The sequence below is a fragment of the Cervus canadensis genome, chromosome 5 (assembly GCF_019320065.1).
Source record: "Cervus canadensis isolate Bull #8, Minnesota chromosome 5, ASM1932006v1, whole genome shotgun sequence".
Taxonomy (NCBI): domain Eukaryota; kingdom Metazoa; phylum Chordata; class Mammalia; order Artiodactyla; family Cervidae; genus Cervus; species Cervus canadensis.
In genome coordinates this window covers 6,401,605-6,429,154 of record NC_057390.1, presented here as the reverse complement: position 1 = coordinate 6,429,154, position 27,550 = coordinate 6,401,605, and the positions used below count along the sequence as shown (strand labels likewise).

General features: G+C 49.0%; 1 protein-coding gene across 50 annotated transcripts in view; it reads right to left on the bottom strand.

Moving 5' to 3' along the window:
• MAP4K4 (mitogen-activated protein kinase kinase kinase kinase 4) overlaps nucleotides 1–27,550 on the bottom strand; it is a 149,465-nt gene that overhangs the window by 69,006 nt on the left and 52,909 nt on the right. For all 50 annotated transcript variants that reach the window (XM_043467981.1, XM_043467982.1, XM_043467994.1 and 47 more), the window contains one exon: nucleotides 7,721–7,777. In XM_043467981.1, the coding sequence (XP_043323916.1) occupies nucleotides 7,721–7,777 (57 nt within the window). The remainder of the gene's footprint in view (nucleotides 1–7,720; nucleotides 7,778–27,550) is intronic.

Here is a 27,550-nt window from a genome sequence, read left to right as displayed (position 1 = left end):
TGATTCACACATTCGAAAATTAAATCAGGAGAAAAAGGAAACACTATGAATGAATTAAAATAGAAACTGAAGCTAGCAGCTACACACCCGATTGATATACCCCACAAGGAGATGAGTATTCCTAGTAACTTCTGAATATAGCACTCTGCAAATCCTTGACAGATAAGAGTCTAAGGACAAAAACAGCTTCAAACAAATAAAACTCTACTGTGTTCACTGATAAGTGGTAACATTGGTGTTGTAATTCTGAAATGATTTTACATTTACTGAAAGTCGCTCAGGCATGTCCAACTCTTTGTGACCCCACAGACAGGATACCAAGCTCCTCTGTCCATGGAATTCTCTAGGCAAGGATATTGAAGTAGGTTGACATTCTCTTCTCCAGCACATCTATGTTTACCAGAGGATAAAGTAAATAAGTAAATGTAATATTTTATTACGAACTAACAGTTTTCAGTCTAGGCAAAAAGAAAAATATAAAATACACAAGATTTTGGAAATTAAGCAAAAAATGATTCTGAAAAATGTATTCCCAAGCTCTATCTACTGAGAGGGTCTAGAAGCAAAAAGGGCTTTCCTGGTGGCTCAGACGGTAAGAAATCCGCCTACAATGCAGGAGAACCATGTTAGATCCCTAGGTCGAGAAAAGCCCTTGGAGAAGGGAATAGTAACCCACTCCAGTACTCTTGCCTGGAGAATTCCATGGACAGAGAGCCGGGCGGGCTACAGTCCATGAGGTCGCAAGGAGTCAGACACGACTGAGTCACAAATGTGACACACACAGGGAAGCAGAAAGCCTCCGCAGCACTGAGCTCATTGAGCGTCCAGATACCGGTTTCTGAGTGCACTTCCCACTGAAAGGAACTAAGGCTCCTCAGCGGAAGGGACTCACATTCTGAAAGATGAGCCTCAAACACCTACTTGTCCCAAAAGACAAGGAAATATTCAGAAACTAATGGGGCCGTGTCAAGGGGCTGCAGAAGGCAGTCTTTAAAGAGCTCCCCTGGCTAGATGTGGCATGCTTTCATTAGATAGTAATAATGGCAGCTGCAGCTGATGGATACACATTGAAGAAATATTAATAAAACTGCCTATGTCCATAGCAATATCTAGAAGAAAGAAGACAAGAAAGGGTGGGGTAGGTAAGAAAGGAAACTCTTCTTTACAGACTGATGCACGCTAAGAAGCCTGGAAGATAGAATCTGAAAATCAACACTTGGCAGTCATAAGGATTAACCCAGTGTCTACATGTGGATTGCTTCCATGGGCCGCAGCCGACAGCATGGGGACCTGTGCAGTCACGTCTTCCAGCAAAACGGCTTCACTAACACTGGGACAATCAGGATGGATGTGCCCCCTGAGGTCATGCAACCGGAAGCTCCAACACCACCAGGGTGTTCTTGCCAAAAAACACTTATTGTGCATCTAATTAAGCCTCGATCTAATTTCCAGTTTACAGGAAATATAGGAGGAGGAACAAGTTAAAACACAACATGAGGAAACTATCAGACAAATCCAGAATGGGGACTAGTTTACCAAACAATTGGCTGGGCTCTTCCGAAAGTCAATTTCTCTTAAAAAAAAAAAAAAAAGTAGGAAGGACTGACCTAGATTAAAAGTGACTTAAGAGATAAGCTAACCAGTGTGTGTGTGTGTGTGTGTCTGTGTGCACACACCATATCTTCTTTATCCATTCATCTACCAATGGATATACATACACACACACACACATACACACAATGGAATATTCAGTTCAGTCACTCAGTTGTGTCCGACTCTTTGCGACCCCATGAACTGCAGCACGCCAGGACTCCCTGTCCATCACCAACTCCCGGAGTTTACTCACGCTCGTGTCCATCAAGTCGGCACTGCCATCCAGCCATCTCATCCTCTGCTGTCCCCTTCTCCTCCTGCCCCCAATCCCTCCCAGCATCAGGGTCTTTTCTAATGAGTCAACTCTTCACATGAGGTGGCCAAAGTACTGGAGTTTCAGCTTCAACAGCAGTCCTTCCAATGAACACCCAGGACGGATCTCCTTTAGGATGGACTGGTTGGATCTCCTTGCAGTACAAGGGACTCTCAAGAGTCTTCTCCAACACCACAGTTCAAAAGCATCAATTTTTCAGCACTCAGCTTTCTTCACAGTCCAACTCTCACATCCATACATGACTGAAAAACCATAGCCTTGACCAGACGGACCTTTGTTGGCAAAGTAATGTCTCTGCTTTTTAATATGCTGTCTAGGTCGGTCATAACTTTCCTTCCACGGAGTAAGCGTCTTTGAATTTCATGGCTGCAATCACCATCTGCAGTGATTTTGGAGCCCCCAAAAATAAAGTCTGACACTGTTTCCACTGTTTCCCCGTCTAGTTCCCATGAAGTGATGGGACCAGATGCCATGATCTTAGTTTTCTGAATGTTGATTTCTGAATGGAATGTTACTTGACCATAAAAAAGAATGAAATAATGCCATTTCCAGCAACCTGGATGGACCTAGACATTATCATACTAAGTGAAGTAAGTCAGACAGAGAAAGACAAGTATCATATGATATGACTCATAAGTGAAATCTTTTTTTAAAAAATGATACAAATGAACTTATTTACAAAATAGACTCAGGAACATAGAAAACATACTTCTAGCTACCAAAGAGGATTGAGGGGGACGGTAAATTAGATGGTGGGGAGCGACCTAAACATACTACAACACATAAAACAGCTGAACAACAAAGACTTACTGTATAGCACAGGGAACTACACTCAGTATTCTGCAATAACCTATAATGGAAAAGAATCTGAAAAAGAACCACTCTATTGTACCCCTGAAATTAATACAACATTGTGAGTTAACTATACTTAATTTTTTTAAAAGATATTTTAAAAAGAGCGATAAGAGATCCAAATGTAATACACAAACCTCCATCGGACCATGATTGGAAAAAAAGGGTTATAAAAACGTCCTTGGCATAACTGAGTATATTTGAAATAGACCACGTTAGGTGACAATCTGAAATGATTCATCCTCTCAAGTGGTATTTTGATTATAGCTGTATTTTAAGAGAAGTGTGCTCAAGTATTTACAAGCATTGCGTCTTGGTATCACAATACAGACATACCACATACACAAATGAAAAGCCAAAAGTTGCTAATTTCAGCAAAGGGTAGAGAGAGTTCACTTTCTGAACAGTGCTATAATCATGAACATTTTCATAATAAAGAGTTGATTGCATATTATTTAAATAAAAACATAAATCTCACATCCTAGAAACAAATCCTAAAGAATTTATGGACCCCAAGTTGAGAATTACTGATCTAGATCATTCTTTTGTTTGTTTACCTTCCAGAGTGTTAAATAAAAACGAGAGGTACCTCAACTGCAAGAGACAAACTATCAGGCTCTTGTGCGTAACAGGAAGGATGCAAGTGTGGCCTGAAGACACAGGACTGAGGCAGGCGGTGACTGGAGGATGGGGGTGCGGGGTCGGGATGGAGGCTGCGGTGAGCCTCCCAAGGCTCAGACTTTCCTTGCTGCCTTAGGTCAGGATTGTAACAGGAGAGCTGACGTATTTTAAAGTATGAAAGAAGACAACTAAAATTGTCAATACTTTGTAAACATAATCACTTATGCTTAAATAGGAGGGTTTTAAGGGGGCTTCCCAGGTGGTGCTAGTGGTAAAGAACTCTCCTGCCAATACAGGAGATGCAGGTTCAATCCCTGGGTCAGGACGATCCCCTGGAGGGCATGGCAACCTACCCCAGTATTCTTGCCTGGAGAACCCCATGGACAGAGCAGCCTGGCAGGCTACAGTCCGTGGGCTCACAAAGAGTCACACACACCTGAAGTGACTGATCACAAAGCCTGAAGTGACTGATCACAAAGCACAGTGAACTAAGATCCCACACGTGACTTAGCGTGGCACGTAGGGTTTTAAAGGGCAATGATTTCCCACTAAACAAAAGGCATAAAAAATTGACAAACATATATATATAAAGACACAAGGACTGAAATGAAGGGGCTATCAAGAATTCAAATAACCTATTCAAGTAACCCTCAAAATGTATTACAACATACACACACATACACACCTGTCACAATGGGGAATTCCGAATAAGCTCTGTGGACGGGATCAGTGCGCCGAGCCCCATGGCTCACCTTGGCTCTACACCACGCAGGCAGACACACATGCTATAATCTAACACTGGAGTCCAGGTCAGCTCTGTGCAGGTCTTTAGTTGCGACACTGTACTACAGTTATGCAAGATGTGACCCTCGGGGAAAACTGGGTGCAAGATACGTGGGACCTCCTTGAACATTTTTCTGCAAATTCTTGTGAATCTCTAATGATCACAAAAGTTATGTATTGTAGATCTCACAGCCTGGTCTTGTCCTGTTTGAACATGCCCTTCAAAACCTCTCCACCACCAATCAGATACATGACACTTTTTCTTTAAAAAGAACTCTTCCAAATCCTAAAGAAAAGCGATTCTTTAAAAAAAAAAAAAAAAGAGTTGAAGCTCAAGAAGAAACATAAAAGACATGTGTACATCTCCAGTGAACAAAGGGCTCCCTCCCAGACCACTCGGTCTCCCAGAAAGCACCAGGGCAAAATGGGAATTCTCTGTCTGCTTTGTTTTCCGGGGCCACACAATCAAGTGAAGCAGGTGAAGCGGACTCGGGCAGCCAGCCTGGAGTGGTTCATTCAGGGCTGAAGACAGCTGACAGCTGGGGCCAGAACCACCCCGCCACCCCCTCCCCACATCTGCTGCTCCTCTGGCCTGTAGACAGCCTGAGCAACTGCCTCTCAATGTCACTCAAGGAACAGGCTCGACAGGCGGGACCAGCCTGAGGTTCTTCCTAAGGATCAGCGTCCACACCTTTTTGCTCCCGAGACGAGACCGATGGACTCAGAAACCAGGAAGGACCCTGCTCCCGACCAGGAACCCTCTCCCACAGCCCCTCCTGCCGGAGCTGCAAGCAGAAACACCAGCTGCCAATTCTCCCTCCTGCTCCCAAAGCTTGGCAAGAAGGGCAGAGAGGCAGGCCCCTGGAAGGGAAGGTCTGGGGCCATGTTCCCCAGGGCGCCGACTGCACCAGTTCTCCACCCACCATCGTATTTGCTCACAGGTCAGAGGTCACTCTGGAGAGAGGTCACTGCATGAACACATCACACGAGAAACATGACTGAGAGGCCAACACGGTAAACGGTTGGTTGGGTTTTTATCTGCTCTGAAGACTCGCCATCTGGTTTTCATTTCACCTGAACACATGGGTTTTGCATAATTATTATTAAAGGAGTCTTGAAAATGCATTTGTCCGGTGCTGCCTGATTTTTTCAGGCAAGGAAATATCTTTGTATGTGCTGTGCTGCGCTAAGTGGCTTGTCGTGTCTGACTCTGCAACCCCATGGACTGTAGCCCGCCAGTCTCCTTCGCCCATGGGACTTCCCAGGCAAGAATGCTGGAGTGGGTTGCCACGCCCTCCTCCAGGGGATCTTCCTGGCCCAGGGACTGAACCCATGTCTCTGGCATCTCCTGCACTGGCAGGAGGGTTCCTAACCATTAGCACCACCTGGGAAGGCCCTACCTTTCGCATGCAACTCACCTCAAGTGTCTGGTACACACACAGGTCCGTGTTTTAGAGCCATGCTCAGAGAGATGCTGGTGAGGAAATGCACAAGGGCACCAACGATGACGACTGCAGGGGGGTTTACTGTACCTTTTACTTTCCTGTATTTTACACTTTAAAACCAACCAACCACCCAACAACAACCGTTCGTTGCAGAGAAACAGTGTGCAGTGTGCACTGCAAGGATGAAGAGGATGCCCACAGAGCAGGCGAGTTCACTACAGCGCTCCTGGAGGTGGCAGCCAGGCAGCGGGGGCTGGAGCCAGAGAAGAGCCTCTGCTCTCAGGGGGGTTGGCAGATGCCACACAGAACTTCCAGAGATGATGCTTAAAACGGTACCCAGAGTCTGCCCATAACCAAGGCAGGAGGGCACTGGTAAATGTCAGAGGCTGGAGATGCACCACCAGGCAGCGTGAGCAGCCTGGCGGGAAGGGGCCCCGCTGGTCCGTTCAGGGAGCACCTCATCAGTAACCGGCTGCGCCATTTCCATCACGGGAAGTCGGCATCTGCAGCGTTCACCACTCTGTGATCTTAACATTAGCATTTAACTGGAAAAGAATCCAGTGGGATCACTAGAACACAACAGAAATCACCTAGGAGGTTACAAGAATCCTCTGGCCAGCCAAACAATGGTACTTTTTTATTATTGAAAAAAAAATGACAGTGGGATTTCCTGGGCTGTTCAGAAGTTAAGACTCCGCACTGCAGTGCAGGGGTCATGGGTTCGATCCATGGTTGGGAAACTAAGATCCCAAGTGCTGCAAGGTGCAGCTAAAAGGATGAAAACATAGAGCGAGAAGACAGCAGTCACTGCATCAAATATCACACCTTCACATACTATATAAGGTCCTCCCAGCTGCCTGGTGGCCCAGAGATGACACTTTCTAAGTCTCACTCAAGCAATCCACATGCTGGCAATGAGCGACCCTAGAGACTGAGGGGAGAAGAAGGCAGAGGAGGAGACCTTCCAGGTGATCACCTGCACACCTGGGACCAGTTCAGCCATCTTCTCCCTCAATGGGTCCCACACTTGGGGAGATTACAGCTTGATTCAGACACCCCGAATGGTTTCTGGTTAGCTCACTCTAGAATCTCTATGATGTAAATTTCACTCATCATTTTCTCTCTCTCTCTGAACGTCGCTCAGTCGTGTTTGACTCTTTTGAGACCCCAGGGGCTGTAGACCACCAGGCTTCTCTGTCTGTGGAATTCTCCAGGCAAGAATACTGGAGTGGGTTGCTGTTCCCCTCTCCGTCCCAACCGCGGGGACGAACCCGGGCCTCCTGCATCTGCACTGCAGGCAGGCTTCGCCATCTGAGTCACCTGAGAAGCAAGTCAAAAGCAACCACGGGAGGATGAAGATTCCGATGGAAATTTAAAAGAAGGTGGATTTGGCTCATTATACTCCGTGGTTACTTCTTTAAATTGAATGTGGACTCGTGCCTATGTGCACACGATCACACATGGGTACATACACACTTACCTTTCATTGGAGTTCACTTCTCCTCATTCCCATCCAAAGCTACACAGTAAAATCCTCATGTGGCCATTTTGAGAACTATTTTTTGCTACTAAATTTTGCCAACAATCTGCTCAGCATTCTAGCAGATGTTTCTGTTTGCAAACCTCTGGGAACTTGGCTGGATCTGTTTTCTTTCCCCCATGTCAAAAATAAAAGAAATGGCCCAAATGTGGCCCAATACCCCAGAGAACCTCTTCCCCACCCGCCCCCTCAACCTCCCTACTCATATGACCTCCGTGATGACTTCTCAAATCTTTTCCATTAGAGAAGATGTTTCCAATTATGGTCCATTATGCTGCCAAGGATGACATCATTTCGATGTGCCTCTTTTTTTTTTCTTCCCTTAAGAAAACGCTACTGATTCTTAGTTACTCGGGGCCCATCTGCAACAACTTAAGCCAGCTTGTCTGCTGAGCCTTCTGAACCCACAGCGTCACACGAGGGTAATTTGCTCAAGATCGATTCTCCAAACAGAACAACTCCTCTTCAACAGGGGGAGGCTGAAGGGGGACGGGAGGGATCCTTGTTTTTTATCTAAGGATTTCTCTGAAAACATCTGTGGCCCAACCTTACCTCGGTAACATCCATAACTTTGATGGCTGCCAGCTGACCTGTTTTAACATGTCGACCCTGAAAAACAGAAATGAAAGAAACATAATTGGCACAAATGCTCTGCACCATGATGAGAACAGAACAGCTGAAGTTTCGACAAATCACCTCTTCTGAGCTTTTACCCCCAAAAGTGATGCTGACAGAGTCCCAGGCTCTCCCAACAGAACCATACGGTTCTATTGGTTTGTAAGACTTCATGAACCACACTGAAAAAACCAATCAAGCAGCATAACAAACAACTTTTGATAAAAAATCAATTCCCTCCTTCTTTCCTGGGTTTCATTTACATATCATTGCCTTTCAATCAGAACATCTTAAACCTTTTCTTCCAGGGTGATCAATCTTTTTTTCTCAACATTCCACATGAAGGAAATAACCCAAAAAAAAAAAAGTCTGGATATCATACTGCCATCTGGGAAGCCCAAATATTATATTATTTACCATCAAAAATGGATAACAGTCATCTTCTGCTGACGCACCCCCAATAGCACTTGATTTTCCAAGAGTTCACTGAGAGTCTTCCCGGACACTTTCCTGTGGGCCCAACGCAGGGAGGCTGCAGCATGGTTACTCAGAACAAGGTTGGGGGGCAGGAGTGCATGCAGAGATGGGGTGCAGAGAGAGCACTGCCTTACAGCTGTGTCACAATTCCCGGCCCAGGACAGAAACATCTGTTACTCATGTGTATCACGAGCATCTCAGACAAGCTGGGCACTGCTCTCCCATCCCCTCTGCCGCAGGAGCTTCCTCGCCATTGGTTCTCCCCCGCGTCCCTCTCTGCACTGCCCTGCGGGCATCTCCGGGGCCAGCAACAATGCGCTGCCCTGACACCATGAGCACCCTCTCCTCAAGGGCTTTGCAGAAAACGATCCTTGCAGCAAACGTGAAGCAGAAGGCACGTCCCCAGACTTTCCAAGAGGCTGCCTCACTGTGGCCTCGTGATGGAAAGAGTTATGAACTTTAGAACTTGAAACCCGATAGGGGAAGCTCTCCATTTATTCTGGAAAGCTTGGGCAGGGACTCAAATTCCAACTTGGACAAAACAACTCCATGAAAATGACACTGAATTACCGAGGAGTCTCAGCTCCCTGCGGTCACAGCAGTCCCTCTCTGAGCAGGGCTGCGGACAGCCTGGATGCAGGAAAGCCAGACACACAGAGCCCACAGGCCCGGAGCATCCTGCCAACGTCCCCCACCTGCAGACCGCGCACATCACCCCTACCTGGGCCACTGTCAGACGTCTGTAGGAGCCCCACCTCTGCGGTGGCACGGGGCAGGGAGGGAAGAACACTCCTCGTGGGCCAGTCCCAGGAGCCCTGCGTCCAGCCTTGTCCCCCAGTCCCACTGCCAGTCCCCGAGTGCCCTCTGAGTCACCAGCCTCACGCTCCCATCACATCCTCCCGCGTCCAGCACAGCACCAGGGACGGGCTGCCACAGCTGTTTGTGGTAGCCGCTGTCGTGTCTGACTCTTTGGGACCCCATGGACTGTAGCCCGCCAGGCTCCTCTGTCCATGGGGTTTCCCAGGCAAGAACACGACTGGGTTTGTCATTTACTTCTCCAGGGATCCTCCCGACCCAGGGACTGAACCTGGGTCTCCTGCATTGCAGGCAGATTCTTGACCATCTGAGCCACCAGGGGAACACAGCTGGGTGACCCACAATCCCAGCCCCACACTGCACATGACATGACCTAAGGGGCTGTCCCCCGCTTGGAGGTAGGACCCTGACAGCGTGTCAGGGAACTGGGCGTAGTGGCCATGGTTGACTACCTGTCCATACACCATTCTGCGTCTGCTGACGTATCCGCCTTTGACTCTCACCCGAGGGTTCTGGGCTTTGGAAGCTCAGCCCCTCCGGAGCGTGGGGCCCGCAGCTGTGACACGCAGACACGCTGGGCCAATGACCCTCTCTGGCTGCAGGACAGGGCGCCCAGCATGGAAACCACGGCCATACCCACACAAACGGCCTCCTCTGTCAGCAGGGACAGCGCTGCCCGTGTCATGGGGGTGTCACGGGAAAAGACGATGGAGGGGCAAAAGCAGCACTCAGCAAGGGTCAAGGGCAGCCCTGGTGATCAAGTGCAGCTGGACCCTGTCCCCCACCACCAGTGACAGAAGACGAATTTACCAGCAGAGACTCAGCAGCCAGGTGACCATGACCGTGGCCACATAATCCTGAAGCCAAGCTATAATTTCCAAGAATCCAAGAAGAAAGAGGAGAACTTAAGAGGACAGGTAACTCTCCAGGCCTTCCCACGTGAGGCACGCCAAGATCAGCTCCTCCTCACCAGGGTGGCCCCCCAAACTGGACACACAAGCCCGTTGCTCCTCCTGCAATGGTGTGCTCAGGTGGTCAGCCGTGTCCGACTCTGTGTGACCCCATGGACTGTAGTCCACCAGGCTCCTCTGTCCAGGGGATTCTCCAGACAAGAACACTGGAGTGGGTCTCCATTCCCTCCCTTCTCCAGGGATCTTCCTGACCCGGGGATCAAACTCGGGTCTCCAGCCCTGTAGGTCAATTCTTCACCCACTGAGCCATCAGGCAACACCTTCCTGCAGTGGAGTTGCTTCCACATAACCGGGAATGCAGAAGCCAAAAATAAAAGCTGGCTTTCAATTCCTGGCCTCTTCTCTCCCATGAGAAATCAGGAAAAGTCGATGAAAGAACACCCCAGAACACTCTCTGGAATGTGAAGGAGAGTGTGAGCAAAGTTCAAGCCCCTCACCCATAGACTTAGGAAACTACAATGTGTTCTTGTTGGGAAGTTCCTTCTTTTATCTCACAAATTTTCTTTCAATAAATATTGGAGATCAGAATGCTTTTGCTTTCTGTTGAGTTTAATTTGAGACAACTTTACAGATTAACTGCCTGAAACTGACCTTCTGTTTGCTTAAGAGCAAAGCCCATCATCGGGCTTCCCTGGTGCTCAGACGGTAAAGAATCTTCCTGCAATGCAGGAGACCTGGGTTCAATCCCTGGGTTGGGAAGATCCCCTGGAGGAGGAACTGGCAACCCACTCCAGTATTCTTGCCTAGAGAATTCCATGGACAGAAGAGCCTGGCAGGCTACAGGCTGACAAAAGAATCGGACACAACTGAGCATGAAAAGCCCATCAACACCAACCTAAGCAAGCAGAGGGCGGCAGCCTGCTCTTAACAAGTGGCCAGGATGTGAGCTGCAGACTGAGGGGGTAGCCCACTACCCCTGTGCAGGGAGCGGGGGCAGGGTACCGAGAGGGCTGCAAAACAGTCCACAAGAAGGAGCATTACATAGTGACAGAAAGAAGAGAAAGACACCGCAGTCTGTAGCAGAAACTTAGCAAACAGGACAAGGTGAAGCCAAGTGCTCCGGGTCACCCTGGGTGACACGAAGTACCTTTAAAGGCGGAATCAGATGGGACACACTGTGGGGCCAGTGGTGGAGACCCTGTGCAGACCGCGAGGACTGCCTGGTGAGCCTGAAGATTTCAGGGGGCAGGAGGGGTCCCCTTGAGATATGAGCTGCAGACCATCCTCACCAAATCCCAGAAAAGAACACATGGGCAAGCGTCACCAGGCCAAGCGAGAGGAGAGAACCCAAAGATTCAGACCCAAACACAAGAATTCTCTCAGAGAGGTGCAGGAATCCATGACTAGTGATTCTTACGCATTCTGAATTTTGAAAATCGCTTCTCCATACTTGCATGAAAAAGCCCAAATTCAAGTTCTCATATCCTTTCTGGTATTTATTACCATAAAGATACACACTCATTATCTTAGTTGGGGTCTTGATATGGGAAGGTCAGATTAATAACAAACGAGCTCTAACAAATGTCGATTATGTTTATCACTGAAACAGAACTATGTTCTGAGAGGTCCAGAAGCTCAAAGGACAGGCAAGCCTAGTTCATCAAAACGGTTGGTGAACAGATGAGATGACAAAGTCAACCCACAATGCAAACAAGAGACCATCCAGGGGATCAGCCTGGTGTATCAGTTCTCTACCCTGATGTCTCACTCCTAAGAATTCCAGCTGCGAAAGGGAGATGGACCCGGCAGAGCACAGAGAATTTCAGAGCACAGTGAAAACCCTCTGCATGATACTATAATGACAGATTCATGTCACCACATAGATATGTGGTGATACAATCCACCTCAGGGAGGATACAATCCAAACTCAGATTGTACAACAGCGGGAGTAACCCGTAGCATAAAGCGAGTGATTACGATATGTCAACAGAGGTTCATTAGTTTTAACAGCTATACACTGGCGGGAGGGGAGTGCCAATAATGGGGAAGGGATATGTATGTGTGAAAACAGGTATACCCGTACCGTCCTCTCAATTTTGCTGTGAAACTAAAACTGCTCTAAAAAAAAAAAAAAGTCTTTAAAAAAACATTTTAATTCTAAGGATAATTCCCCCTCACAAGCCCTTACTTTAAAGGGCAAACATGAAACCTAGCTGACCACGTGATGGACGGCAAGAGCTCAGCGCCCAGCGATGCACTGACCACTTTCTAAGGCTCCATGTCCATCCACGCCCAAGCCAAGACCAGCCTGGTTGGTTCTGCACTGGAAACCCCCAAACCACACCCCACTTATGAGTGCTCTTTTCCAGGAAGTATCTGCAAAAAAAAACAGCAACAGAGGAAGAGGGCATATTACCCAAACAGCATTCCCAAGCCACCTGAGGTAAGGCAGCAGGTAATTAACTTGGGAGAGAGTCAGCTCAGGGCCCTTTGGGAAGGCGCTCAGACGCCTGAACACCTCCTGACACCAGGGCAGGCAAGGGTGACAAGACCCACTGCACACACCTTCTCATCACAGTCCTCCAGAGCCCAGATCCAGTGAGGCAGGCACTGCGACCGTGTAACTGCCATGTACTGTAATCAAGATCTGTCCACCTACTTCTCCCTCTGTTCCATGCTCAGGGCTGTAGATGAGCAGGAAGACTGAGAAAACATAGGGAAATATAAGTGTCATGCGGCCAAGAATTGTGATTTGATAAGAAAACCGAGCTTCTATTCCTTGAAAATTAAAAGACCTCCATAGAGAATTCTAAATTCTATAGGAATCCTAAAGGAAATCAACTCTGAATACTCACTGGAAGGACCGAGACTGATGCTGAAGCTCCAATACTCTGACCACCTGATGCAAACAGCTGACTCACTGGAAAAAAACCCTGATGCTGGGAAAGGTTGAGGGCAGGAGGAGAAGGGGCTGACAGAGGATGAGATGGTTAGATAGCAGCACCGACTCGAAGGACATGAATCTGAGCAAGCTCCGGGAGAAAGTGGAGGACTGAGGAGCCTGGCCTGCTGCGGTCCATGCAGTTGCAAAGAGTCAGACATGACTTAGCGACTGAACAACTTAGGTTGGAGGTGCCGCAAGGAGAACAGTGCTCTCTTTAAAGAAATGTATGCCTCAATAGCAGAGAATGTGCAGACATCTGACTCCTACAAAATGTAAAACAGCCAAAACCGACAGCACAGTGACACCCAGCGCCCACCCGCAATGAATGAGAGGGCAATGAATGAGAGGCTCATTGCACCGCTGAGCTGGCAGGTAGGGAAATAATTTATGCACCACATCTTTTTTTTTAAGAGACTGATCTGGATGGAAATCTTCCTAAAGCCTGAAATCTTGAGTACATTAAAGATGCTTTTCTTAATGGTTCAGGGAAATCATTATGAACATCAATTACTATCCTGTCCTTGCAATTAAGTGACAGCCACAGGGAATATTACGTCAGGCAGGAATACTTCAGCAAAGAAAAGGCCCAGTCATCTGGGCTCTGCAGGCCTGCTTGGTCACTTTCAGATGAGTTTTAGAACAGACATGGGGTGGGGGCTGGCCAGACAGCAAGCTAAGTTCCAGTTACGTGAGCTATCACTGGAGCAAACACCTCCTTCAGTTGCCAAGTGGAGACAGGCTGGGTGTGCATGGAGTGAAAGGGCCGGAGGGAGGAGACAAGTGTCCTGGGAGGTGAGGAGCGATGTGTGTGTGTGCACACACATGTGTACAATGTGTGTGTGCATGTGTGTCTGTGTGCGCGCGTGCATGCGTGTGTGAGTCTGCACCTATGTGCCTGCGTGTCTGTGTCCGGGCAGTGGGTCAGGTGGGAAGAGAGGGCAGCTGCTCTATAAAAATGTCCGGTGCCTGGGACCTCCCCGGCGGCACAGTGGCTAAGATGCCATGCTCCTGACACAGAGGGCTGGGCTCCATCCCCGGTTAGGGAACAAGATTCCACATGCCAGTGCACAGCTAAGAGTTCACATGCTGACCTGCTCAGTCACGTCCGACTCTGCGACCCACGGACTACAGCCCCGCCAGGCTCTGTCCATGCAACTTTCCTGCAAGAATCCTGCAGTGTGTTTTGCCATTCCTTCTCCAGGGGATCTTCCCGACCCAGGGATCGAAGGCTCGTCTGCTGCATCGGAAGGCAGATTCTTCACCACTGAGCCACCTGGGAAGTCCCAACACTTACTACACACTTGGGCTGAGCTGCCTTTTCCTCAGCTCGCCAGAAATAAATACCCAACCGACTTCAGACTGAACAACTTTAAAATAACAAAGGATTTAACAGCACAGGATAAACACACACACAAAACTCCAAAGCCTTTACGAGGGGCCAATCTCTGTATGAAGTTACCTTCTACCTCAGTCACTAACAGACAAGGCACCATATTCCACAGGTGAGCAGTCAGAACTCTGGAAACACTACACCTAACATCCATCACAGGACTCGGACAGGATAAATTCAAATACCGTCCTCCTGAAGGTGACGTGATTCTCCAGTGGATAAAAGAAAAGACAGCAAAGGAGACACGCACGACCCATAAAACACGTACTCCCTTACTGACAGGCTCTCATGGGAACAGCTGCATATAAAATATATTATTTACCTATTTGCTGATTGTCTGAAGCTACTAGAAATAATAAGTTTCTCTTTCTCTACTTTTCTATACTATCAATATTTTTATGATTAAAATGTCCGTTAATATTTTTAAAGAAGAAAAGAAAAAACTATTTTTTCATTAGTTGCTTTATTTCACATATGAAGATGTTTGTTGCTGTTCAGTTGTTAAGTCATGTCTGACTCTTTGTGACCCCATGGACTGCAGCATGCCAGGCTTCCCTGTTCTTCACTATCTCCCAGAGTTTTCTCAAACTCATGTCGTCCATTGATTCAGTGATGCCATCCAACAATCTTATCCTCTGTCGTCCCCTTCTCCTCTTTCCTTCAATCTTTCCCAGCATCAGGGTCTCTTCCAATGAGTCAGCTCTTCACATCAGGTGGCCAAAGTACTGGAGCTTCAGCATCAGTCCTCCCAGTGAATATTCAGGGTTGATTTCCTTTAGGATTGACTGATTTGATCTCCCTGCAGTCCAGGGGACTCTCCAGAGTCCTTGGGCACTAAGCTTTCTTCATGGTCCAACTTTCACATCTATACGTGACTACTGGAAAAACCATAACTTTGACTAGATGGACCTTTGTCAGCAAAATGATGTCAAATGAACAGCACTTGATATATATGTATACCAAATATATACATCTAATCAGATACTGATAAGTTTTCTTATTTCAAGTCATGTGCTTTTACTTCAATTGCTGCAAGAGTAATGATCAATGTTTATCTATAATTCTTGGTGTGAACAGCTCTCTCTTCAACCTTTCCTTGGCCAAAATGTAGGGTAACCCATAGTCCCCTATTTCAAATTAGGGAATATCGTCTCTTTTTTTGGTGAAGAACCCACTGCCAATGCAGGATACATAAGAGACGAGGGGTCAATCTCTGGATCAGGAAGATCCCCTGGAGGAGGAAATGGCAACCCACTGCAGTATTCTTGCCTGGAGAATCCCATGGACAGAGGAGCCTGGTGGGCTACAGTCCACGGGGTCGCAGAGAGTCACACACGACTGAGCGACTTAGCATGCACGCACTGCTCAGCACAGCAGCTGACCGCTCAGAACAAAAGCGGAGATGGGATTCTGTGTCCTCTCCTTCCTTCTCCCACCACGACCCCCAGCCCTTCAAGATGTTTTCCTACATTCCTCCCCTGTGACTTCACAATACACTCAATGTTTCGAATTATACCCACAGACTAATTTCAATATTGAAATAATACTTTTAGAAAGCACTCAAACTGAGCTCGTGTCATTGGCTTAGAGTAAAAGGTTAGAAGTTTCAGACACAAGTCAAAAGGCAAGAGGTTAAGTGATGCAAGGGACTCTGTTCCATTCTGGGCTCCTGGCTCTGCCCACGGACCTTCCCAGTCATCACCAACCCAACCTTCAATTAAGGTTTTCAAATTGTTCCTTGCTTTTTCTCAGCCCTTCAAGACGCTGACTCCAAAATAACACAGCCCTTGAGCCTGGATGTATTTCCAGTATTTATATAAAATCAGCTTTGTGTCTTACTGAATGACTTCTAAATACAAGAATAACCTGGTTTCTGAACCCGAACCACTTCCGCTGCTGTGTCTATGGCCCTGCCATGTGGTCTCTAGGGGCACTGTTTGTTTTCCTTCTGGTTTTCCAAGTCTGCATACAACTCAACTTGCCTGTGCTAAAAATTCACAAGATTATTCATAACTCCACTCTTCCTAAAAAAGAGATAACAGGTTTGTTCTACATACAAATCTCCTACCTTGCCTCTGCTGAATATGCATTAGATACTTGATTCATTATCCTTTAAAAGGAGGTAAAAGAGAAAACCCACCTTTAGAAAGTTTCCCTTTGAGGTTCCACTTGACAGGATCCCTCACCGGAAATGACACATCCATGCCATCAACTCAAGCACCACTGCTTCCTCCCCAGGACAGAGCTCCAGCCCACCTGCCCTTTCATCGACCCATTGAGGAGACAAACCTGTGAAAGGACTTGCTAATCCATGGCAGTTCCTCTCTTCAACCTACAGCCACAAGCATCCAAAATTAACCCGTGGAACTGAACTGAAACTCTCCAAGCCACAAATACACCACATTTTGCTTCCCTAAGATAAGCCAGTCCCTTGGACTGCAAGGATATCAAACGGGTCAATCCTGAAGGAAATCAACCCTGGATAATCACTGGAAAGACTGATGCTGAAGCTGAAGCTCCAATATTTTGGCCATCAGATGTGAAGAGCCAACTCATTGGAAAAGACCCTGATGCTGGGAAAGATTGAAGGCAGGAGGAGAAGGGGGCAGAAGAGGATGGGATGGGTAGACTGCATCACCGAATCAAGGGACAGTAATGTGAGTAAACTCTGGGAGAGAGTAGAGGACAGGGGAGTCTGGCACCCAGCAGTCCATGGTTTCGCAGAGAGTCGGACACAGCTCAGCAACTGAACAGGATAAACCCACGACCTTCAGCGCAGAAGGAAATTTTGATCACCTGAGTCAACTGTTCACTCAGCCACTGGGCTGATGACCCTGAATGAGCCCCTTAACTTCCAAGAAGCACAGCCATCTCACCATGAGATGTCGACGGCTCTGAGCGGCTCCCCGGGACGGTACTGTGGTTCACCAGTCTGGTCTACCCACCAGAGGTGCCCCATGGATGAAGCAGTGAGGCTCTGCCCTCATTCTAAGAGGGGACACAGCCATACATGAGAAAATGCACTGATGGTTTACCCAAAAAAGGTTCTAGAGAGAAATCCAGCCAAGTGAGGAGAGGGTGTGCCGGGGGTGGGGTGCCTGCTATTTTATCCTGGGTGGCCAGGGAGGCCTCCCCGGCACCCTGTCATTTGGGCAGAGCTGGGGCAGGAGTGATCAACAACCTGCCCTGCAGGATCTTGGGACCCATAAGTAACTTACATGGAGAAACCACCGCGCAGGCGCGCGGGCTAGCTGCCAGCCCCTCCTCGGCCAGAGCAACATCCTCAGCGGCTTGCAGGTGACGGGAAGGTCCTAGGCGGCTTCCACAGCTGTGACACGCTCTATGCCCTCTTGGCAACAGCTCCAAGGACATCCCACTGCAGGGTGTCTGTAAAACAGGCCTGCCCAGCACACAGGAGGGCAGGAGCCTCTCTGGGCACGGCAAGCCAGACCCAGCACTGCCCACTGCCTCCTGCAAAGCTGAGCGTGAGTTAGGAGGTGGTGAGAGGCAGGACCACAGGCTACAGCCAAAAGCAGCCGCAAGATTTCCCCACTGACCACCTGCCTACACCGCTTCTCTTCGGCAAAACTCGGCGGCAGGGTTAAGGTCTGGGGCCTCCGCGGGCAGAGCCTGGCTGTGATCTCTCATCCCAGCACTGAAACCAAAGTCTTCTTTCTTTCTCTAAAGACAACAGTCGAGGAGAAAAGATGTTTCTGACTGAAAAATAAATCCCTAAATTTATGGTCCACATCGTTGCATACTAATACTTTATTAGCCACATACCAAGTATTCAAGATGGCTGTGCACCAAAGAATTGATGTTTTCTAACTGCGGTGCTGGAAAAAATTCTTGAGAGTCCCTTGGACAGCAAACTATTCAGTGCTACAGAAAATCAATCCTGAATATTCACTGAAAGGACTGATGCTAAAGCTGAAGCTCCAGCACTGTGGCCAGCTGATTCGAAGAGCCAACTCACTGGAAAAGGCCCTGATGCTGGGCAAGGCTGAGGGCAGGAGGATAAGGGGGCGACAGAGGATGAGATGGTTGGACAGCCTCACTGACTCGATGGACATGAGTTTTGAGTAAACTCCGGGAGATGGTGAAGGACAGGGAGGCCTGGCGTGCTTCAGTCCATGGGTTACAAAGAGTGAGAGCAACCGAGCAACTGAACAAACAGCCGCCAACGTGGCTACTTGAGCTGTATTTGCTCACTCGCTCAGTTGTGTCCGACTCTTTGTGACCCCCGGACTGCAGCACACCTGTTTTCCTGCCCTCCACCATCTCCCCGAGCTTGCTCAAACTCAAAATTCAATCACTGGATAGTGGCGAAAGCCAACGAACAGTTGTATTAGAAACAACGTGTGTGCTGTCTCATGGTTCCACTTCTACCATTTCAGATTATCCGGGTATCTTAAGGCAAAGCTCTTCTGAGTTCTACAGCCAGAAACCACTCTCCAGACGCTCACATCAGGTTCTCCCTGATAATTCACTGCCTCAGCTAGACACCACTTTCCTTTAGTGGTTTTGGGGTGTGGGGGTGGGACGAAGTTGGAAATGGTTGCTTTTGTCTTTTTCAATAGAACATTCTAAAAATGAAGAGTCTGCACATTTCTAAAACCCAGACTTTCAGTTTCTCTTGAAAAACAGATTTGTTAAAGCTGGGCCCTGGGGAGACAACGTGGAGAAGAGGCAGGCTGAGTGGAGACGGCCCCCTGGGGTGGGCAGGGAAGCTCCATCTACCCACACAGCCCCACCACCCGGACCTTCACACCTGCACTCACTGGTCTGGACCCAGTGTCCTCAATTCAGAGGCTACAGCGGCAGACTGGAGGCTGACGACCAGTCACCGGGACAGTGTCTGTTGTTGCCGCTGGGTGTCTTTTGCTTTGTTTGTAATTATACGTACTTGGGCCTCACCCACATCCGCTGGATCAAAATCTCTAAGGAGTGGGGCCTGGGCATCTGTACCTTGTGATCGCCCCTAAATAATTCAGAATAACCGTAAGCACGGCCTCATGAGGAGTCACGGCAGAAAGGGCCCAGCATGCTACGCTGCTTCAGTCGTATCCGACTCTTTGTGACCCCAGGGACGGCAGCCCACCAGACTGCTCTGTCCACGGAATTCTCCAGGCAAGAATATTGAAGAAGGTTGCCATGGCCTCCTCTGAGAGATCTTCCGAACTTTCTCAAACCTGCATCTCTTATGTCTCCTTCTTTTGCAGGTGGGTTCTTTACCACGAGCACCATCTGGGAGGTCCTTAAAATCCCCCAGCAAGCACCAGCAAAACCCTCTTTGCCAATAAAAAAATTACAAGACAACCAAAACACCCCCACCCTAGATCACAGGCTATACAGTAAGTTCAGCCTTCAGTTCAGTTCAGTTAATGAATGGGTGGTTGTCACCTCCCGGTCACAGGTCACAGCATGACAGCTGGGGCGAAACCCCACCATCGGATACCACACTCAGTCCACCAGAAACACCAGGCCACGATCTCCCTGGCAGCGCCCGCCCCCAACTCACCCCCCCCAACCAGGACCACCATGCTAATTCATCATCTGAACAGGACCGAGGAGGAGGAGGAGGAGGATCGGGGAGCTGCCAAGAGGCTACCAGGGCAGCAGGTCTGACCCAGGACCCAGCAGACCCCTGCCCCAGATGACCCGTACACCCTCCCCAAGACAGTCTGTACCCCCTGGGGCCAGCAGACAGTCTGCACACCCTTCCCCAGACAGTCTGTACACCCTCCCCTAGATGGTCTGCACCCCCTCCCCCAGGCAGCCTATACCCCCTTCCCCAGACGGTCTGCACACCCTCCGCCAAGCGTGCTGTAAGATGTTCTGCTTTAAGGGGGAAAAAAGCTCCGCCAGACGCTGGATCACTAACTGTGAGGCCCTAAGTCAGAGGCCAGGAGGGTCACACCCCACCCACACCCGGCTCCGTGGCCAGGGTCAGCACACCACAGGCCCCGGCCAAAGATCTCCAGGGGCCAGGGAGGAGTCACGAGTGGTGGATGGTGTGTGATGGGTCACTCCCTGCTGTGCCGGCACGACCTTCACAAGCCACCTGCCAATAGACGTCCATCTTCCAAGTCCCTCGAGAGCTGCCCAGCAAGTCCACCACGCTGGCCCCACCTCAGTAGACTTTCCACAAATAAACTGGGAGATCCAAGCCCTTCCCAGGAAATACAGTGTGGGGGAGACAGAGGCCAACGTGACCACGAGCCGACCCACTGCGAGGTGCGGGGCTCTGGGGAGGCCAGGTGGGGCTGTCCTTTCCCGGAGCAGGTGGACAGCCACGCCCCAGGCTGGCTAAAGGGCAGAGGCCCCCAGGCACGGCATGTCCCCTCCTGGCCTGTACCCCCCAGGAGCCCTGGACAGTCACCCCCCAGCAACACGTAGGAAGCTCGAGGGTGAGACTGCTGGGGGAGGGGTCCTGTAAACCCCCAATTCTGAACCCAAAGGAACCGCACGAGGGGTCAAGGTGACTCATCCCATGTCCCGGCTGTGGTTACATGAATTCACTCACAGCCTCACACACCAAAAGAAAACAGAAGTCAACTGCATGACAATTTCCGAAATAACATTTAAATACTAAAGGGAAGTAGGGATGATTTAAAACCCAGGACACCTCCGGACCTGGGGCCTCTTTCCTGTTTGCTCAGGGGCCCCCGCGAGTGGGCGGGCAGGCAGGCAGGGCCACTGAGGGCTGCTGCTCTGTTACCACTCACTGTCCGCGCGCCCTCCCGGCCGGGCCTGCACTCGTCTTCCTGTTCTCAGGACATCCCCACACCAGAGTTCCATTTCAGGGTAAAACCTGGACACCGTGGCAGGACTGAACTCCGGTCCCGAGCACTACCATCGAGAAGGAAGCGCTGGCTGCCGGGGGGACCCGAGGGCCCAGAGATCATACAGCATGTACAAAAAAGTGCCACCCTCCCCCCACGTGCGGGGCACCCGCTTTGTGAAAACCCAAGGCAGCAGGCTGAAGGGCGCCGACCAGATGAAGCCGCCCCATCCACCTCCCAGGAGGCTCGCGGCAAGCCCAGCACGTGCCGCAGCGCAGCAACGCACACGCGGTTCCTCACTCGGAATGAAAGCGCTGAAACACCGAAACGCCAGTGCCAGCGGCCTCGGCTCCCTGGCTTTTGCTCTCTGCCCCACTTTGTCCATCGTGTGCGATACCTCCAGGAAGGGACACAGCGGAGAAAACCCTGCAGCAACTTCTCTTTCTCATCCTTTCCTGGACGGAATACCAGGATCTCTGGAAAGGGAGTCCCAGCAATTCACAAGAGACACAGCTCGTCCAGAGACTAGTACTTCTGCAGGCGTGCCTCTTCTCAATTAGTATGTCTGTTCCCTGAACTGGGACTTAGAAGAATCTTTTGCAATATTCACTAAAGTCCACCAAATTAGAGAAACCATTGGGGGTATCCTTTTTTCACGTGTGTGAACTCCAACTTCAGATGCTACTGCTGTTGTTCAGTGGCTCTGTTGTGTCTGACTCTTTGAGACCCCCATGGGCTGCAGCATGCCAGGGTTCCCTGCCCTTCACCATCTCCCAGAGCTTGCTCAAACTCGTACCCACTGAGTCGGTGATGCCCTCTGTCGCCCCTTTCTCTTCCCTCCACCTTTCCCAGCATCAGGGTCTTTTTCCCGTGAGTCGGCTCTTTGCATCAGGTGACCAAAGTACTGGAGCTTTAGCTTCAGCATCAGTCCTTCCAATGAATATTCAGGGTTGACGTCCTTTAAGATTGACTGGTCTGATCTCCTTAGTGTTCAAGGGACTCTCAAGAGTCTGCTGCAGCACCACAGTTCAAAAGCATCACTTCAGCGCTCAGCCTTCTTTACGGTCCAACTCTCACATTTATACATGACTACTGGAAAACCCATAGCTTTCACCATATGGACCTTTGTCGGCCAAGTGATGTCTCTACTCTTTAATAAGCTGTGAGCCACTTGGGAAGCCCTAATCAACTTTACTCAATTAAAAAAAATTTTTTTTAAAGAAAAAGAAAAAAAGCCAGGTCACATAACACCACTTAAGATTCAATCGATTACAATTATTTTCAAGAAGCCGTGCAGCAGACATAGGCACAAGATTTTAGCAAAAGCAAAAAGCAAAGACATTCTCTTTCATCTAAAATTACCAAAGTAGCACGTAAGACATAAAACCCCAGCTTCTTCTTTTAGCTTTCTAACTGAACGCCACTGCAGCTTTAAACAGAAAGAGTCTGGACAGGCTGACAGCAGCTGGGCACTGGCTCCAGGCTCCTCCGGAGAACTGGCATTTCTCACCAGGAGCGAACAAAAGGCTTCTGTGCTCCTGGAGAGGAGCAGCAGGAACACCGACAGGCCAGGAGAGGGTGTCTTGTGTCACACACTCAGCTGTGCTGGGCTGGGCTTAGTCACTCAGTCCTATCTGTTTGTGATCCCATGGACTGTAGCCTGCCAGGCTCCTCCATCCATGAGGTTCTCCAGGCAAGAATACTGGAGTGGGGTGCCATGCCCTCCTCCAGGGGATCTCCCCAACCCAGGGATTGAACCCAGGTCTCCTGCATTGCAGGTAGATTCTTTACCATCTGAGCCACCAGGGAAACCCAGCAGCTCTTAAAACCCCAAGTTTAGACTGTCCGCCACCAGCTGTGAACACCTCCTCCGCCAGGAGACACACACGAGGTCTGGGGGCAGGGGACAGAGGTGTCACTGCCTTCTCTCTAGGCACACGCACACAAAAGCAGGCAGTGGTGTTTGTGCAGACACTCATGTTATGGGAAATCGGGAAATGTCTAAAATGTGGGCCTCTAACCAAAAGCGTGCGCGCGTGCTAAGTCGCTTCAGTCATGTCTGACTCTGTAGGACCCCAAGGACTGTAGCCCGCCAGGCCCCTCTGTCCGAGGGATTCTCCAGGGAAGAATACTAGAGTGGGGTGCCATGCCCTCCTCCAGGGGATCTTCCTGACCCAGGGATCGAAACTGTGTCTCTGGGAAGCCCATAACCAAAAGCACACCACGGCTAAGCCGAATCTGGCCGCTGAGCACTGCAGGTCAGAATGCAAGCGTTTTTGGCTCGTTGAACAGCTTGCTTTGTTTTTTCTAATCCAACGCTTTATCCTTTGGCAAAAGCAGTTTCGACTCTTAAAGGAAAGCAGCCTACATTAAATACAGTAAGCTCCCATGTGTGAATGCGTTCTGTTCAGAGAATGCATTCGAAAGTCCAACAAAGTTAGCCTAGGTACCCAGCTGACACAGTCAGCTAGACAGTACTGTGCTGTAGCAGGGTTACAATAGTTTTCACATAAGTAACACGTTAAAAGCAAACAAAAGATTTATAATCTTACAGCCCCGTACCTTGAGAAGGAGAGTAATAACAGTCCAACTGCTGCAGTACAGGGGCTGGCTGTGAGGGAACAAAGAAGAGTTACTTCCTGGAGGAAGGAGAGGCGGGGGAGACGAAGAGCTGAAGGATCATCAGCAACAGGAGTCGGAGGGCGGGCTGCAGCTTCACTCACACCTGACGCCGACGGAACGCACAGGCGCATCTTTGCAAGTGTGAAACTTGAAGGCTCGTATGTAGGGGACTTACTGTAATGTTCTCTATCTCCCATGCCCACTGGTCAGTTTCAGAGGAAACAGGTGGAAATCGTACTGAAAAGGACAAGTGTACCTCCCAACTGGATGTGGGGATACAAACACAAAGTTACTTTAGTGCCCCCAAATCATTATGATATTAAAATATTACTATAATCATGATACGAGAAAATCATATACTTGGAGAGGCCACTTTGAGTAACTGCAGTAATAAACCACGTGCAAAGAGAAAGCATACAAGTAAGTAACAATTAATAAAGAAAAAAAGGAAAGAAAATCTGTGTTTCAATGAGCGACTCCAAAAATGTCTGAAAGCCAATCCTTTATTGCAACAATAGCACCGCTTTATCGTCAGCCACCAAATCTAAGTCTGTTTTATTTGTGGGAAAGTAAAAGGGGGAAAAAATAACAGGTCTAAGCGCAAGCAACAGAATATTACAGCTCTGTTGTAACCTGGTTATTAGTAAACCAAGTTGTCACAGCAATTATTAGAGCAAATTTCCTGCTTCGTGAGAGGCTGGGACAACCTGCCACGCACCCCAAGGACGGAGAGTAACACTTAGAAGGGACAGCTCAGTCGAGGAAACCCAAGAACTCTGCCCAGGAAGGACTCTGCTTTGGATAAAAACAAGGAGAAGCATCTCCAAAGGTGAGACATGTGTTCACACCAAGTGCTCAGTATTTGGTGTTCTCTCCAGGGGTCTGAGAGTTCAAGGACAAGGTCAACCTGGAGACAATACACTTCAGCACAACCAAAGCCAAAGACTGCAGAGTACATCATGAGAAACGCTGGGCTGGAGGAAGCACAAGCTGGAATCAAGATTGCCGGCAGAAATATCAATAACCTCAGATATGCAGATGACATCACCCTTATGGCACAAAGAGAAGAAGAACTGAAGAGCCTCTTGATGAAAGTGAAAGAGGAGAGTGAAAAAGTTGGCTTAAAGCTCAACATTCAGAAAACTAAGATCATGGTGTCCGGTCCCATCACTTCATGGCAAACAGATGGAGAAACAATAGAAACAGTGAGAGACTTTATTTTCTTGGGCTCCAAAATCACTGTGGATGGTGACTGCAGCCATGAAATTAAAAGACGCTTGCTCCTTGAAAGAAAAGCTATGAGCAACCTAGACAGCATATTAAAAAGCAGAGACATTACTTTGCTGACAAAGGTCCATCTAGTCAAAGCTATGGTTTTTCCAGTAGTCATGTATGGATGTGAGAATTGGACTATAAAGAAAGCTGAGTGCCAAAGAATTGATGCTTCTGAACTGTGGTGTTGGAGAAGGCTCTTAAGAGTCCCTTGGACTGCAAGATCAAACCAGTCAATCCTAAAGGACATCAACCCCAAATATTCATAGGAAAGACTGATGCTAAAGCTGAAGCTCCAATACTTTGGCCACCTGATGCAAAGAGCTGACTCACTTCCTGAGTCTGGGAAAGACTGAAGGCAGGAGGAGAAGGGGACAACAGAAGATCAGATGGTTGGATGGCATTCCCGACTCGGTGGACATGAGTTTGAACAAGCTCCAGGAGTCGGTGATGGACAGGGAAGCCTGGCGTGCTGCAATCCAGAGTTTCGAAAAGAATTGGACATGAGCGACTGAACTGAACTGAAAGCCAAAGACACGCCAGGAGGAGAAAATTTCTGTACTCCAAGTTCAAGAAGAGCTTCTGAAAAGCCTTACATGTGGGAGAAGAGAGACATTCTTTACAATGTAAAAAAAAAAATTTTAATCCTAAGCAAACCCAGAGCGTCTCTCCCTACTTCCAGTGGGGGTTCACATTTGCTGTTGTTTGCTTTTCCTGAAAGAGTCCCAAACACGTCTCCAAGATTCTCCTCTCCAGATGGGGTCCCCTGCCTACCGTCCCATCCAGTCATCCCCTTCTGTCATCAACAAGTCTCTCCCGTGCAAAGAAGTCACCTCAACCTCTGCAACCAGACAGCGCTTGCAAGATTTCCAAGCACAGGAAACACAAAGGGAAGCCGGAAACAAATTAGGAAACAACACGCAAAGTTTAAGAAAACTTGAAAATGGAAAAAAAAAAAATCTAACTCTTAAACAATAAAGCTGTAAATCTGATTGTGGCTGGAAACTGGAGGCTTAAAAAGAATCTCCTTCAGAACTTGCCAATGGGTTCAAATTGGCTGTTTGTTTTTACTGCTGAGAGGTCACTTGAAAGACACCTGGCCGCTGCTGTTCAGTCGCCTATTCACGCCCGACTCTGCGATCCCAGGAACCGCAGCATGCCAGGTTCCCCTGTCCTCCTCTGTCTCCCAGAGTTTGCTCAAACTCACATCCATGGAGTCGATGATGCCAAGGTAACCCCACAAAACAAAGAGTTCCCACGGCCCCCCTCTAAGACATGAATATGATCCCCAACACAAAAACCAAATCACAAGCCACACGACTTCCCTCCTGAGCTACTCGTGAGACACCACCAGCCTCCCAGCCCCCACCTGCTCAGAAAGAGGAGGACCAGTCAGCGCAGTAACCTCACTTTTCTGTAATCTCATCTCAAAGACTTTCACTGCACAGGGGCTCACAACAGTTTAATTTACGGACTAAAGGGAGAAAATTTTCTCAGCAGCAGTAGAGGATAAGAAGGGCCCTTGGCCCCAGTCGAGAGAGCCAGGGGGGCCGCCAAGAGCATCCCCCACCTCCCACCCCTTGGAGGAGGGGGTGCTCTCTCTTACTGTGAAACGTTAAACAAGTAGCTTTAAAAAGGCCAAAAGTCACTGTGGCAAGGAAGACACCTTTAAAAGTATAAATCTACATTTTAAAATACAATCTGTAACCAAAATGATATCAGAAAGCAAGTATCCTTCAAGTAAAAATAAATTGAAAAAATAAAAGACAGCCCGTAGATTAACTGCCTCAAAAAGGGAAGTACTACTCAAGTTTTCTTTGTGAAATTTCTAAACATACAGAAAAGTATAAGGAATGATCCTGAACAGAAGGAAGAGCTGATTATTTAGTGCCTGGAGTCAACATTGGAAGCATCAGAAGCACCAGAAACCGGCAGAAAGCAGGCCTCCACTCTCGGCGTCCCGTCTGAGCGCAGTCCCACTCCCACCCGCGCGGGTGGGGCGGCTGTCCGGTCACGGGCGTCTCGGCGGCAACAGAGCTGCTTTGTCCGCCACATGCTTGGGGGTTCTGCACAGCGATCTGGAATGAGGAAACCCCATCCCCTGCCAGGCTTTTGTTAAAAGAGCCCCCAGTCAGACGGCCGAGCCCCTCCTGACCGCCTCTGCGCCACTCTGGCCATTTCACCTCCACGAACGCTGACAACTCAGCAGTCGGGATCAAAAGTACTTCTGTGCTCAGGCCTGAATGGGACTGTGAGGGCCCAGCAGACAGAGGGTCTATTCAGACGGCCCTCCTCTGACAGCATCCCTGGTCCTCCACACCCCCAGGAACCCGAGTCACTGGGGGGACGGGGGCTCTCTGCCCTGGGGACAGCACCCCTGAGCTGGCAGAGCTGGCCATGAACCCGCCACCCCAGCAAGGCCAGGGCACACCCAGTCTTTCATCGGGAAGAGGCAGTTCCCAGATTCCATCTTCTCTCTGGGAGGACGTCTTCTAGGCTTTCAAAACAAAGCACCTGGAAATCTGGGTGTCACAATTCCTGATGCCAAAG